We start from the raw sequence: 14,649 nt of genomic DNA on the forward strand, positions 1-14,649 counted from the left end.
AAGTGTCCCCACAGGAGTTCGACCAGGAGACTGATCACTCACTATGACGTGCACTAACCACCAGGGGATGGCGTAGAGTGAAAAAACAACCCCTGGCTTGCAGCAGGCAGCTGGGGAAGGAAGACCCTGGCTGGCAGCCAGAAGGCCCCGATCAGCCCTGATCGCTGGCCAGGCCTAGGGACCCTACTCGTGCACAAATTTCATGCACCGGGCCTCTAGTTCTCACACAAGCAAACACTGAAAGAGTTCACCATTGGTAGACCTGCCCTATCATAAAACATTAAAGGGGATGCTTCAGCCTGAAATGAAAGAACACTAGACAGTATATCAAATTCACATGAAGAAATAAAGACCATATATTTACCTGGAAAAGTAACTATATAGGTAAATATAAAGAATAGTATATTTTTTGTTTGTAAATTTTTTCTCCTATCTTATTTAAAAGATAATTGCAAGCCCAGCTGGCGTGGCCCAGTGGATTAAGCATCAACCCACGTACCAAGAGGTTGCCAGTTCGATACCTGGTCAGGGCACATGTCTGGGTTGTGGGCTCGATCCCCAGTAGGGTGGATGCAGGAGACAGCCGATTAGATGTTTCTGTATCATTGATGTTTCTATCTCTCTCCCTCTCCCTTCCTTTCTCTCTCAAATTAATAAAAACATTTTTTTAAAAAGAAACAAGGAGAAAATTAAAATGGTTCATCAGAAAACATTTTAACAGAAAATACATCAGGAATGGAGAAATACAGAATCAAAAGAGACATAAGATATAGAGACTACATATGACAAAATGGCAAACAAATCCTATATTAACAGTAATTGAAATAGGCCATTCAAAATAATAGTTGGAGACTTCAATGTACCACTTTCAATAATGGCTATGACAACTAAACAGAAGAACAGGAAATAGAAGGTTTAAACAAGACTATACACCAACAAGACCTAACAACTATCTATGGAACACTCCATGCAACAACAGCAGAATGCACATTTTTCTCAAGTACACATGGAACATTTTCCAGGATAGACCATTTGTTGGGCCATAAAACAAGTCTCAATAAACGTAAAAGGATTAAAATCATACAACTGTATTTCTGGCTAAAATGCAATAAAATTAGAAATCAATAACAGAACAAAATGAGGGAATTTAACAAGCATATGCAAATTAACACACACTACTAAATAACCAATGGGTCAAAGAAGAAATCACAAGGAAATTAGAAAATATTTTGAGATGAATGAAAATGAAAACACAACATAAAAAATGTATGGGATGCACAGAAAGAGTGCCTAGAGCAGTGGTTCTCAACCTTCCTAATGCCGAGACCCTTTAATACAGTTCCTCATGTTGTGGTGACCCCCAACCATAAAATTATTTTCGTTGCTACTTCATAACTGTAATTTTGCTACTGTTATGAATCATAATATAAATATCTGATATGCAGGATGTATTTTCATTGTTACAAATTGAACATAATTAAAGTATAGTGATTAATCACAAAAACAATATGTAATTATATATGTGTTCCCCGATGGTCTTAGGCGACCCCTGTGAAAGGGTCGTTCAACCCCCAAAGGGGTCGAGACCCACAGGTTGAGAACCGCTGGCCTAGAGGGACATTTTTAGCTGTAAAATGTCTCAAATCAATAATCTAAACTTTCATCCTAAGAAACTAAAAAAGGAGCAAACTAACTCCAAAGTAAGCAAAAGGAAGAAAATAATAAAGATTAGAGTTGAAATTAATGAAATATAGAGTTGAAAACAGTGAAGAAAAATCAACAAAATAAAAAATTGGTTTTTTGAAAAGATTAACAAAATTTACAACTTTTAGCCAGACTGACCCCCAAAAAAGGGAGAAGACTTCTCTCTCCCTTTTCCTTCCTCTCTCTGAAATCAATAAAAACATATTTTTTAAATGAAAAATTTACTATCTGCATAACACTGCAAATACCCAAATATTTTAGATTTATCAAAGTGGATATTCATGATCACTGCTAAGCTGTCTGTCTCCAGGATTTACTTTAACTTGAATCATCTGAATTAGGGACCAGAACAGAAATAGACTCAAGGGATAATTCCATAATCTGTCAGAAAAATGAAGCAATGTGCTTATTAGGTATAAGGGATAGGATTTATTTCTCCTAATAATAAATTATGCCTTCTAGAAGTTATGTGCATGCCTGTATATCAACTGAAAAAAATAAAAGAAAAAGCATTTACCTTCACAGTCAAATCCTCACTACCCAGTGTGACGTGGACTTGAACAGGTGGATAAACACCTTTGTCAGCATGGTATTCCATGGTTGCTCTCATTGCATTCTGAAATACAGTAGGTTTAATTTAAAATACAACTTTTAAAAAACAGAGAAAGTAATTATAATTTTCGACTAATATACGCTACTTGAAATTTTAAAAGTTTTAATTCGATGGAAATATGCCAAAGAATCATTATTCTTATAACCATATTTAAAGAATTACTTTAAAAAAATTATGAAGTCAGTTTTGGAGTTGGGAGACATTTTGATTTAAAGATTTCAACTAAATCCTGTAGATTTTGCAAAACCAGATGTTTTAACACTTTAAACTAGTTTACATTAAAGCAGAAAAATTTACCCAAACGTTTTTACGATTTAATAGATAACAGACAAATCTTATTTTTTGAAAACTTTCATTTCTTTTTATAAGAAACATTTTGTCACAAATTGCTTTAAGAAAAAATTTTTCATATACTATTTACAGCAATGGTCTTCTAATGATATAAACTAATCCAATTTACCATTAGTTTGAAACTAAGGACATTTACATGTAAAACTGTCTGGAACAATTTTTAAAGGATACAGCGTACAAACTGCCAACATGTCATAAGCACTAAATGGTAACATGGCATGTAGCACTGGAGTAGGAATTGGTAAGACTCGATAAAGCAAAAAAGGCAAAAGACAGGACTGACTTTGGAAATAAGTGTGACGGGGCACACCAATCAGTATTGCATCTCCCTAAGGAGCAGATTCTATCATCTCTACTGAAGGCCATTTAAGATCAGGTTCCATATGGAAGCTATTACTACTGACATTATATAAAATCGCTTATGTAATATGGTAGTACTTCTTTTATTAAGCATCATGGGGAACAAGATCTTTATGTTCTGAAATTTCACGGGAAAATTTAGTTTTAATCCTTTAAGTGCCAATCATTTATTTAATCACTTTGAAAGATTTTTGGAAGGATTAGATATTTTCTTGCTGTCTTAGGACAAAAGGGCACTCTTGAACCCTTGCTGTTCTAAGACATTATTATTATTCCATCAGTTTTTCTGTTTCAGTATATTTTCCATTTCCTTATCAGGCTGAAAGCCACATCTTCCCTCTTCTAATTTGCTGTTGGCTGAAGACAAGGTAACTAAAGTAAGAGAGACTACAGGCTTGAGTTAGGGTGCCATTGTCAGCCTCAGGGGCCCGTACCACTTCTCATCACCCACTTTCCTGCCCACCAGCAAGTGTTATTGGGGGAAAATGTATTCTCAACATTACTAGCATAATTTTATTAGTTTTCAAAATTTGTTGTAAAGAGCAAATATAACAGCAGAAGCCCTGTACATCAATATAAATGACTTTCTCAAAAAAAAAAAAAAAGCATACAGCAGTAGGACTCTGGTCCTTTAAGGGTGGAAAGTTAAGAATCATTCTTCTAAGTATTTGTTTTTTTAAAAATAGAACCTTTAGAAGCACCTACACTGTGCTGACATTGTATTGGACATTTAGTATGTTGTCTCCAATCTTCATATTAACCTGGATAGTAATACCCTTGTTTTCCAGAAGAGGAAACAGGGGCTCAGAAAGGTTGAGTGACTTGGCCGAGGTCACACACATAATTAAGTGGCAGAACTGGAATTGAAACCCAGGTCTTTCTGCCTCCCCAGGCTGAGCTTAGCACCACACTGAGGTGCCCATCAGTGCTGTCAAAAGGCTGATGTCCAGGAATGTGACATGACGCTGAACATGAAATGACATCTTTTAATTAAACTGAAGAAAACCCGGTAGAGTATTTAACTTTCAGAGCAGATTCCTAACCTCAGGAAAGGACTGATATAGGTTATGTAATACTATTTTACAAACCTTGAAAAGTTCAAACACCATGTGATAGAGATGGGATGGTACATAAACCACTTGTATTGGCTGTCCTGGTGATTTTGCTACAGAGCAGAAGAGAAAAATATAAAAGTACAGAGAGATGTGCTTAAAGCATTTTAAAGAATATATTGTGTAGTAATGAAAAGAAAACATTTACTATGGAGGATAGCATCACTTGGGGGAGAAGTGCCACACCAGTTCTTCACTGTATTAGTGTTTGAACCCCATGCTCACTTAGATTAATACCTGACAGTGACAACGTGAGTCCTGCATAATAACCAACCCTTCTTCCTATTCTTCTCTATGACGGCCAATCTTTTTAAAGGACACTCAACCTTAAGGTCCAAATTTTACTCTCCAAAAAAAAAGTGTTACAGTCTATAAATTCCATGGTCCAACTTACATAAATACATTCTTTTTTTAAGCCATTTTAAAAAATGTTTCATCCAGGTGGAATGTTTCCTGTTTTATTTCAGGCATGAAACATGGATATAAATCTGAAGAAAAAAAATTAAGCTAGCATCAACTGATCCAGGGATGCTGATTTTCCATTCAACCATTTAATAGGTGCCCAGGTGGGCCTGGTGGGCAGATAGTGTGTAAAACAGAACCTTGGGCTGAGCAAAGGAATAAGGCTCACCACGCCCTGGGATTCCCTCTGAATAAAATACCCCTTGGAAACATGGGTGGGACACCTGGAAACTGTCCAGAGTAGTTCAGGTTCCCAAACCATCACTGGTGCATTGTGGTTCTTATTTACTGAATGTACCATTATGGACCAAAAGCATGAATATGGCTTTAGAAAAACACCAAACAATTCTATTTTCAATTGGGTAACGTCCACTGCTGTCCAGAATACAACTTAGTAAAAACTGTTTAATTTTATTCTTCTCAAAGGGTCATGTTAACTTAGGAAATGTTTTCCCCCTTTTGAACTACCCTACCTCTAGGAAAACAGTAAGACTCATAAATCTCCTTCCAAGGCACCTACACCTTTTCTTTTTTTTTGTCCAAAAGGCACTGTCAGGGTGAAGAAAAGACCATTAGAGATGAACAGATTCTCAAATAAATGAGCATCTTTATTTCTTCTTTACACCTCCAGTCTTTCTACTTCCTCAACAGTAAACAGTGATTTACAACTCAGGAAGTAGAAATACTCTAGGGCAGAGGTCGGCAAACTCATTAGTCAACAAAGCCAAATATCAACAGTACAACGATTGTAATTTCTTTTGAGAGCCAAATTTTTTAAACTTAAACTATATAGGTAGGTACATTGTTATTAACTTAATTAGGGTACTCACTCCTAAGGCTTAAGAAGAGCCGCACTCAAGGGGCCAAAGAGCCGCATGTGGCTCGCGAGCCGCAGTTTGCTGACCACAGCTCTAGGGTAAACCTTACATTATTGAAGTGCATATAAAAGTCAAATGGAATTTTCTTGGCACCATTTTTTTCTAACCAGAAAACCAAAAATAAGTAAAGAATCAACATTATCAGTTAAAAAATTTTTAATGGGGAAGACCAAAATGTCTTTCAGAAAGAACCCAACTACATTAAATACGCGCGCGCACACACACACACACACACACACACACACACATATGTTTTAACATGATTGCTCTCACTCAGCTTTCATATGAAGAAGTTGATGAAAAGTCCTTTTATATTAAAACAAATCTAAATTATCCTTATCATTCCTTCTCAAGTCATCAAAACAGTGATCATTGAGGAATAGACAGCATCAGGCTTACCATTTAGTTCTTCAAGCTCTAGTTCAGGAGAATTAATATAATACAGATCACAAAGACGCCTAGCACTTTCATAGCCATCTAGTGTGAATCAAAACAACAACAAAAAAGCATTAAATAAATTTACATCTGTTTCATGCATTAAGGTGGCAATAGTACTGACAAATGAAATTTTCAAACTTTTTATAGAAGAAAACATACTTTAAAAATCTTAGTTTTTAAATATGACATGACAAAGCCTAATAGCCATAAAGGAGAAATGACAGATACTATACCAAAAAAAAACAACAAGAAGCAAAACCCACATCTATATAAATAAAAGCCTAAGAGACTGAACAACCTAACGACTGGTCGATCAGTCGCTATGACACACACTGACCACCAGGGGACAGTCGCTCAACGCACAGGATCGGGCTCCCTCCTATCTGAATCCGCCAGTGGGAATCAGGCCGAAACCAGCTATCCAACATCCCCCAAGGGGTCCCGGATTGCTAGAGGGCACAGGCCAGGCCGAGTGGCCTCTAGTATGTGGTATAAACAGAAAAAAGTGTGGAAAGATGCAAACCAATTACAAATTATGGCTCCTAGATAGGGAATTAGAAAGGGGGAAGGGGCTTAACATGTTTGAAGTGAAACAGATACCCACACAGTATCACCATACTTTACCTAACAGAGCACTGTCTAAGCAAATATCCTAAACATAAAGCACAATTAACATTATAAAGTTATTTGCAAACCCATATATTCACTCCTAACATTTTTACCTCAGGATATAAATAGCTGTTTTAATAGCAAGAACTAGCACTCAACAATTTTGATTCCTACATCCTTTCTGAAAGAAGAAATGTAAGTATTTACCTTGAATAACTTCAACTACATTGCAGTTTGGGTTTATGCTTCCAATGTGTTTCCGGTGAGATGGGCTTCCTTTGTCTTTCCCACCAAACAATAAAGCTATTAAGAAATGAAACATCAGAGACAAATAAAATAAAGTAAAATATCCAAAGCCCATTTCCAGATTTGAAAACTGTTTCTCTAAGTGGTACTTGAACAATAGAGCAAACATTTTTCTTAAACATAAACACAGTATTTTACATTCAATAAAAACACCTTTGTATAGCAGTCTTACATTTCTTAATACATAAAAAAAGTAAAATTAAACATTTTCCTTAAAGGAAAGTTTTCTAAATAATTTAAAATATACCAATATACTTTATTTAGCTTCTTTTCTTGACTTCCAGACACTTACAGTGCTGATTGAGTAACATTCTAATTGAAATTCGACTCATGAAGAAGCGATCCAAAAAGTACTGAACATTCTGGCTGGTGACGGGATCCACCCCGAAGCTCTCCTTGTATTCAATCACACCCTGAGCCATGGTGGGAATCACGTCATTGTGTCGGTTCCTGATCCGTATCACGGTATCTGTAAAGCTAAACAAACCTGTCTCTCAATACGGCCAAGTATTTGACAAGTGAATTTAATACTAAAGTCTAAGTTTAACAAACTGCACTAGGCAAGCAATCCCTAATTCAGCAAAAGAAGCCTCAGTGCATGTTGTCCTACACTTCTGTAAATATATTTCAGATCATTAAATATACTGAGTCAGTGACGGTGTAAGAACCTCCAAAATAAAACATTTGAAATTTCTTGAAAGTCTTAAAAGTAAGGCTGCAACAAAACATAATCCTAAAAATACTATGGTTTTCCTTTAACCATTGTCAGCTGGGGTCATCTGAGCACTCGCTATGAGGACAGCATTCAGGGACATTCAGTCTAAGAGAAGACAGAGCACTTGCTTCTAGGGAACACATGCTCTGTAAGGAATGAAGATGAATGAGCCAATAAAGCCTGTCTGCTTTGGAACTAGTCCCTGGGGCTCAAAGAGAGAAAGAACCACTTAGAACAGAAAAGGAGGCAAGAATTCTAATTTCACTCATCCTGTAAGTTTAAAAATGGGAGAGGAAAAGTCAACTCTTATGTGAAAAGAATAATTTTCAAATCATCCGGCCTTCCCATTTCTGTCGTTTAGAAGACATTCTTGCATAGATAACTTAAAGAACTAAATAAGAGAGAAAAGGAGTCTTAATTAGGAAGTAATAAAATCCATTCTGTAACATACCCATCAGAATTTACACTTTCGAATGAGTGCTTTCCCATTCAAAGTCATCATCTTGAGTACTATTAACTGATTCCAATGATGCTCTCACAGCTCAAAACACTTTTGAAATTCCTAGTTTGTAATGAGCTTCAAAACCAAACTGTTAATCCAAAATACAAACAAGAAAACTCCTCAAAAACAGCAAACATCTCATCATTTCTAGTCACCCCTTTATTAGTTTATTTCACCTTTCCCTCTTTCTTTTATTTTTTTTTAATCCTCACCTAAGGATACATTTTCCATTGATTTTTTTTAGAGAGAGTAGAAAGGAGAGAGAGGATGGGGAGGGAGGGAGGGAGGGAGGGAGAGAGAGAGAGAAATACTGATGTGAGAGAAACACAGCGATTGGTTGCCTCCTGCTCATGCCCAGACCGGGGCTGGGGATTGAACCTTCAACGGAGGTTTGTGCCCTTGGCCAGGAATCAAACCAGAGACCCTTCAGTCCATGGGCTGATGCTCTAACCACTGAGCAACTGCCTAGGGCATCACCTTTCTCTCCTTTTTTAAAATACAAAACAGTATTATTCCGCTTAACTCCTCTGAATGATTGTTTCCAGAAGGTTCAATAACATAATCCATGTAACATAAAAGTAACATAATGTTTACTTTTAAGACTACTTGTGTCCAAATCTGGGCCCCACCATTTGCTAGCTATTTGACCTTTATGCTACCTTAAGTTACTTAATCTCTTTGCACAGAAAGTAGTATCTCAACTGAACTGTTTTAAAGATTAAATGTCATTCATGCAAAATGTGCTCCATAAGTAGGCACAGAGTACATCCTGATGTTATTTTCAGACCAAAATCATAAAACTGAAGCTTTATTTATTTTTTTTTAAACATCTTTTTTTTTAAAATATATTTTATTGATTTTTTACAGAGAGGAAGGGAGAGAGATAGAGAGTTAGAAACATCGATGAGAGAGAAACATCGACCAGCTGCCTCCTGCACATCTCCCACTGGGGATGTGCCCGCAACCCAGGTACATGCCCTTGACCGGAATCGAACCTGGGACCTTTCAGTCCGCAGGCCGATGCTCTATCCACTGAGCCAAGCCGGTTTCGGCAAAACTGAAGCTTTAAAAATGAAGTGTTGCCATCACCTTTACAGACAGTCAAAGAAATATATTAAAGACTGAGGACAACAAAAGAGGTGGTCTCCAACTTTTGACCAACAGTCATTGGAATAAGCAGGTAACTGCCTGAGGGGACTACTTGGGTTTGCCCGCTCTGATATGTTGGTCATATTACTTACATTATCTTACAGGCCACAGGTCATAAACCAGAGACCCACAGACATTTTCTGTAGGCCTTCAGTATTTTAAAAAAATTTTAATTAGTTGTCTATCATTCAAAATTGGGAGATTTTACATTAAAAATCTAGATGTGTGCCTGGTGTGGCTCCGTAGTTAGAGCATTGGCCCATGCCCCAAAGTGTTGCTGGTTCGATTCCCAGGCAAAGACACATACCTGAGTTGCAGGTTTGATCCCTAGCCCGGTCCGGAGTATGCGGGAGGCAACCAAAAAAGTGTCTCTCTCATCTCTCATCTCTCTCTCTCTCTCTCTCTCTCTCTCATCCCTCTCTTCCACCACTCTCTCTAAGAATCAATGGAAAAAATATCATCAGGGGAAGATTAACAAAAAAATCTAGACTTGTGACTTTTCTTTAAACACACAAAAACCTTAAATGGTCTGGGTGGCGTTTCTGTATGGCAATGATGGGCTGGAGCTGAGGGTGGCTGTCCTCACCTTCCATCAGGGGGCACTGAGGCCACATCTAGGTATCTGTTGACCACCACACTTGAGCTGTGTTTTTTCTTACACTGGAGATCAGAGGAGCGTGAAGCATTTCTTGTTCCCAGTACAATTTCCTGCTCTATGTTACTTGCCTTGCCCGTATGGGCTGCTTTAGACAAATATACTGCCACGTGTTCCACTACAGTGGGAAACTAAAAGTTAATCAATTTATATTTTTATATGATGTTTAAAAGGTACAAAAATTATGTTCAGAATTAGGTCAAGATAGTATACTTACTCATAAATAGCTTTAGCATCTTCAGCACTTTTGTCCTTAAAATCAAGAAGCTCCTGAAGACTCTGGATATACCTAAAATACAAATCAACAGGGTGAACTCGCTCTTTCACACTCTGAGAGTTCAATATTGTGAAAATGCTCGGAAGGGATTTTTAACATTTCTTATTTTTTAATTTAGTATAGTGCTCTAAATTATGGTTGAAGTGGGATTTATATACATAATCACATTTGAGCAAAGTTCCTGGCACCAACTTGCAGAATGTGCACATTTTCTCCTAAAAGCATAGGTTAAATTTGACTGAAGAATTGTAAGATTTCCTACCTCTTCTATTTTTTTTAACTTCTATACTCTAAAATAGCTATTTTAATAAAGAGCTTCTTTAATTTTTTTATTCATTTTTTTCAGAGAGAGATGGAGAGGGATAGAGAGATAGAAACAGCAATGAGAGAGGAATACCAATCATCTGCCTCCTACATGCCCCCTACTGGGGATCGAGCCTACAACCCAACATGGACTCAAACTAGGAATCAAACTAGTGATTCTTGGTTCATGGGTTGACACTCAACCACTGAGCCACACCAGCCGGGCTAAAATAGCTTTTAAACTTCCTAAACTTACCACTGTAAATTACAGTATAAATGATGATTGTCATGAGAACTGTGTTTATATCCAATAGCTATGTGATCATGGGCAAATGCCTTTTCTTAGTCTCAGTAAAATGCACAGCCCAGTCTATCTTGGCCTAAGAGTCTAACTTAAAGGTCTGTGTTTTAAACCTTAATTTTAGATGTTCATGTCCAATCAACAAATATTTGTTAAAAGCCTACAATCTATACCACCTAGTTCTTTTAAACAGAACTGAACAAAAACACAAAAGTCATGAGAATGTAGGTTTTAATTTATCTAACATCTCAAAGTAGTAAATTACCTGTTAAGGAAGGAGCCAAATAAAGGAAGTCCAAATGACTTTCTCAAGGTCATACCACCAAGCACAAAGGCAGTGCAGGGCCTGAGCTAAAACAGCCCGCTATCATTCAATGACCTTCATGAGTATAAGGTCTGTTTAACTGCCCTAACACAGCAGATGTGGGGAAGGGAGTGGGGAGGAGGGAATTAAAGGGTTTTTAAAATCTGCAAATCCATATGTTGGTTTGGAAAGCTGTTGTTGACAAACAACTTGCCTCTCTACATTCCAGAGTTAAGTGATTCTGATACTGGCAGGTCTCCTTTAACTATTAATTTTCTCTTCATTGTCAAGAAAAACTGTGCTCTTTTATTCAAGAGAGATCTGAATACTTACAACATATTAGGCACAGATCAGATTTTAAATTGCAACATATGCTATTTTTTAATGAATTAAAAAAAAAAACAGGAATAAGCTTCCAGAGAAAAGTATCTTCTCTTTCACTTATTATTTAAAATTGATGTTACATCAGCTTCTTGCACAAACTGTACTGCCTACAAAAGGAAAGCAAGGATCTCCATGAATCATTATCAGGAAATGTCTTGCAGCTAAATTTTTTTTCCATTTAAACTGAACTCTGACAGACTTGTTTGTTTGAAACATTTAGTGATTAAGAGAGCTATTAAGTTAATAACATTAACAAGGAAGAATGTATTTAGGTGGCCACATATGGTGTACACCCTTTATAACTCTTGTCATTTTTTGGAAGAGAGATCAATCAGTTTCTATACGATTCCAATAACTTCTAATTGTTTTTTAAATGAAAAAGAGTTTAACTTGTGTGATTTATAAAGATATACTTCAATAAAATAAATTCAGTTTATAATAATATATGCACTTTTTAATATATTTCATCTTTCTGACTGCAGCAAAGTATAGTAGAAACAAAGAAATCAGGTTTGAATCCCAGTTCCAGTACTAGGCAAAAAAAACAAAACTTCATCTGTTGGAACCTGTTTCGTCATCTGTAAAATGGAGATAATAATGACTACTGGGCAGGGTGTGGAAAGGTTTAAAGGTGCTGTATATAAATTCCTCACTTCAACAAATGGCATATATTATTATAACATCCCTGCAGATTGAATAACATAAATCTTAAGCTTAGTGTCTGCATTTCTGTGCAGTTCTGATTGTTTTTCTCAAAACCAAGGAGTGGCAGCATCCAGGACTCTACTAAAGAGCAACCTTAAGATTCTACTAAAGAGTAAAAAAAAAAAAAAGGATTTATTTGCTTTAACTTGAGTTTAGTCCACAACCCCACTGAAATTGCCAACACGGGACTCTTACCAGCTTTGTACCAACTGAACTGATGGCGTCCTGAGAAGATTATCTGGGAGAAGACTTATTTCTTTCATTATATTTGCCAATCTAACAGGCAACTCTTGCCGCAGGAACATAAATGAGGTCTTTTCACAAGCATTCACAGATCCTGAAACCAGACACGGTGGGAACAGCAGTAAGTGGAAGCCATAAGGCAGCAGAAGCCAAGAGGCAGGGAGAAACACAGAGGGAGTTATTTGGCCAGAAACATCAGAGGGGTAGCATCACCATAATGACAGGGTAAGTAAAGGCGGGCGAGGGATGAGATAACCCAGTCTCTAGGGCATCCGGAATAAACCTTCCAATTCCTGACATTCCAATTGCTATGTAGAGCAATGAAGAAACTTTCCTGTCTCCATTATTTGCATCCTTACTGTAATTTCCTGTCTTAGAACGAATGCAACCTGAGCAAGTCCAAGCAAGGTGAGGAGTCTAATTAACAGGACCTGCAAAGCCTACCCTATATAAACTGCTGCTGCCATCATTTACATGTTTCCTAAGTCTTGGTTTATGAGAAGTGAATACCTGTCTAAGAAACAGAAAATCTTGTCAGACGCACAGGAACCACTATACTAATTAGAGAAATTCTGTCATGTGCATGGGAACCACTATACTAATTACTATAACCAAAGAGTAGATGTAGAGAAGGGCTTTCAGGCAACAGAGAGCAAAAAAATACCAATGCCCGCTCAGCAACCACCTTCCAGTGTCTCCCCCAGCAGGTCCTATTCAATTGTCTAATGCCAGGAAAGCAGCCTGCTCATTCCTCCACTCCTCTATCAGGGTACTAAGCAGGCCCACTGTAGAACGTCCCCTGGCAAGCAGTTCCATTGTAAATTAAACTGAAGAGTTAGATCACGTCAGCAGTGCATTTGAAAGTCACTAATTTAATCTTGCTATTTCCGCAAGAGACGACCTTAGCAGAAATTAGATTGTCAACAGCAGGAACGATGGCATTAAAGGAAAACATTTTCTTGTGAAAGTTGAAAGGTATACTTGTAAACAAGGCCAACTTGACCCCTTAACCACACTAGGGACATTTTAATATAAAAACAAAATCCGAGGACATGAGCCCCCAAAAGTTGCCCCTGTAAACCACAACTTTGAGATAAAGTTGCCAGCCATGCTGGTATCTTTCAAGCCCACTAGTGATCCGTTCATGGCCTAACAGCACTCACAATGCAGGAGATAACTGTTTTACTTAAATTTTATGACTTCATTAGCGTGTATCAGAGTTTTTTCCCTTTTCCCCTCAACACCCCCATAATGAGAAGTCAAAGGGCCTAACTTTGCAATTCCTCTGTAATCTGTTGTATCCTTTCTAGAAAACAAATAAAACAAACAAACAAAAAACCACCCAGCACTTAGCAGAGAAAGAGGAAGGTGGTAGTCGCCTCCAGGGGGTGAACTGTGCATCTTGCACTCGTGCACTTCCCACGTGCTCAAGACTTATTTGCTGCTGATGACATGAACAGGCTATTGGTGGAAACACGCAGGCCAGTGACAAGGAAAACATTCCATGAGACACCGGGCCGGTTATAACCTGCTTCCCCTACCGTCAGGCCAGTTGTACGCAGTCATCATACAAAACGGGGCACGTATCCTCACTCTGCATTGTGTGCCACGACCCCCGGAGGTGCCCTCTCCCAGAAGCCCGGCTCGGCAGGGGCCTGGCCGCCGGCGCGGACTTGCACACGTGCGCGGCCGGGCGGGCGGGCCGTTCGGCCGGGCCCTTCTGGTTTTCAACAATCACCATAACAAGGCACACGCCCCGGTTATGGATCCCGAGCTGCGGGCCCAGCACCTGAGCTTCAGGACCGGCCCCAAGGGAGGGAAGGAAGCCCCGCAGGCGCTGGGACGGCGCCGGGGGGAGACCGGTGAGCAGGAGCGGGAGCTCGGAGGCTGCCGGGGCCCGCTCCCAAGGCCTGAGGCCGAGCCGAACTCCACCGAATCCCAGATACTGCTTCATGGAAAAGGGGGACGGCGAAGAGAGCCCGAGAAATTCCACTTTGCCCCGAGAACCCCGCGCTCGGCCCCCGGGTCGGAACGCGAAGCCGAATCCGATGCAAAGCTTCGGGAGACCCCTCAGCCCCGGGGCCGGCCAAGGGTGGTTCCCAGTAAGAACCTCGCCAACTCTATTTCGGAGCCCCGAGGGGACCCGACTCTCGGGCCCCTAAGGGGCCCCATCTCCATTCCGCGAGAGAGTATGTAAGGGAAAATGGCTAACCCCCGGGGAAGAGGGGTCCCTGAACAGCCAAAATGTTCCAGCCAACACACTCCACCCCCCCCCCCC

General features: G+C 38.9%; 1 protein-coding gene across 7 annotated transcripts in view; it reads right to left on the minus strand.

Moving 5' to 3' along the window:
• PDK1 (pyruvate dehydrogenase kinase 1) overlaps positions 1-13,952 on the minus strand; it is a 33,349-nt gene extending 19,397 nt beyond the window's left edge. For 4 of the 7 annotated variants that reach the window (XR_002826453.1, XM_014468075.2, XM_023744819.1 and 1 more), the window contains exons 1-8: positions 13,913-13,952; positions 12,324-12,465; positions 10,072-10,143; positions 7,126-7,310; positions 6,735-6,830; positions 5,880-5,957; positions 4,117-4,193; positions 2,222-2,320 (exon numbers count right to left, since the gene is read on the minus strand). Coding sequence is in view for 6 of the 7 variants with exons in the window: in XM_014468075.2 (XP_014323561.1) it covers positions 2,222-2,320; positions 4,117-4,193; positions 5,880-5,957; positions 6,735-6,830; positions 7,126-7,310; positions 10,072-10,143; positions 12,324-12,465; positions 13,913-13,940 (777 nt within the window). In the remaining variant the exon portion in view is untranslated. Of the gene's footprint in view, positions 1-2,221; positions 2,321-4,116; positions 4,194-5,879; positions 5,958-6,734; positions 6,831-7,125; positions 7,321-7,999; positions 8,139-10,071; positions 10,144-12,323; positions 12,467-13,912 lie in introns of those variants that run through there. The other 3 variants (XM_023744811.1, XM_014468081.2, XM_023744826.1) reach the window with 3 other exon arrangements.
• Positions 13,953-14,649: the final 697 nt, after the last annotated feature.

The sequence above is a fragment of the Myotis lucifugus genome, unplaced genomic scaffold (assembly GCF_000147115.1).
Source record: "Myotis lucifugus unplaced genomic scaffold, Myoluc2.0 scaffold_5, whole genome shotgun sequence".
In the NCBI taxonomy this organism is placed as follows: domain Eukaryota; kingdom Metazoa; phylum Chordata; class Mammalia; order Chiroptera; family Vespertilionidae; genus Myotis; species Myotis lucifugus.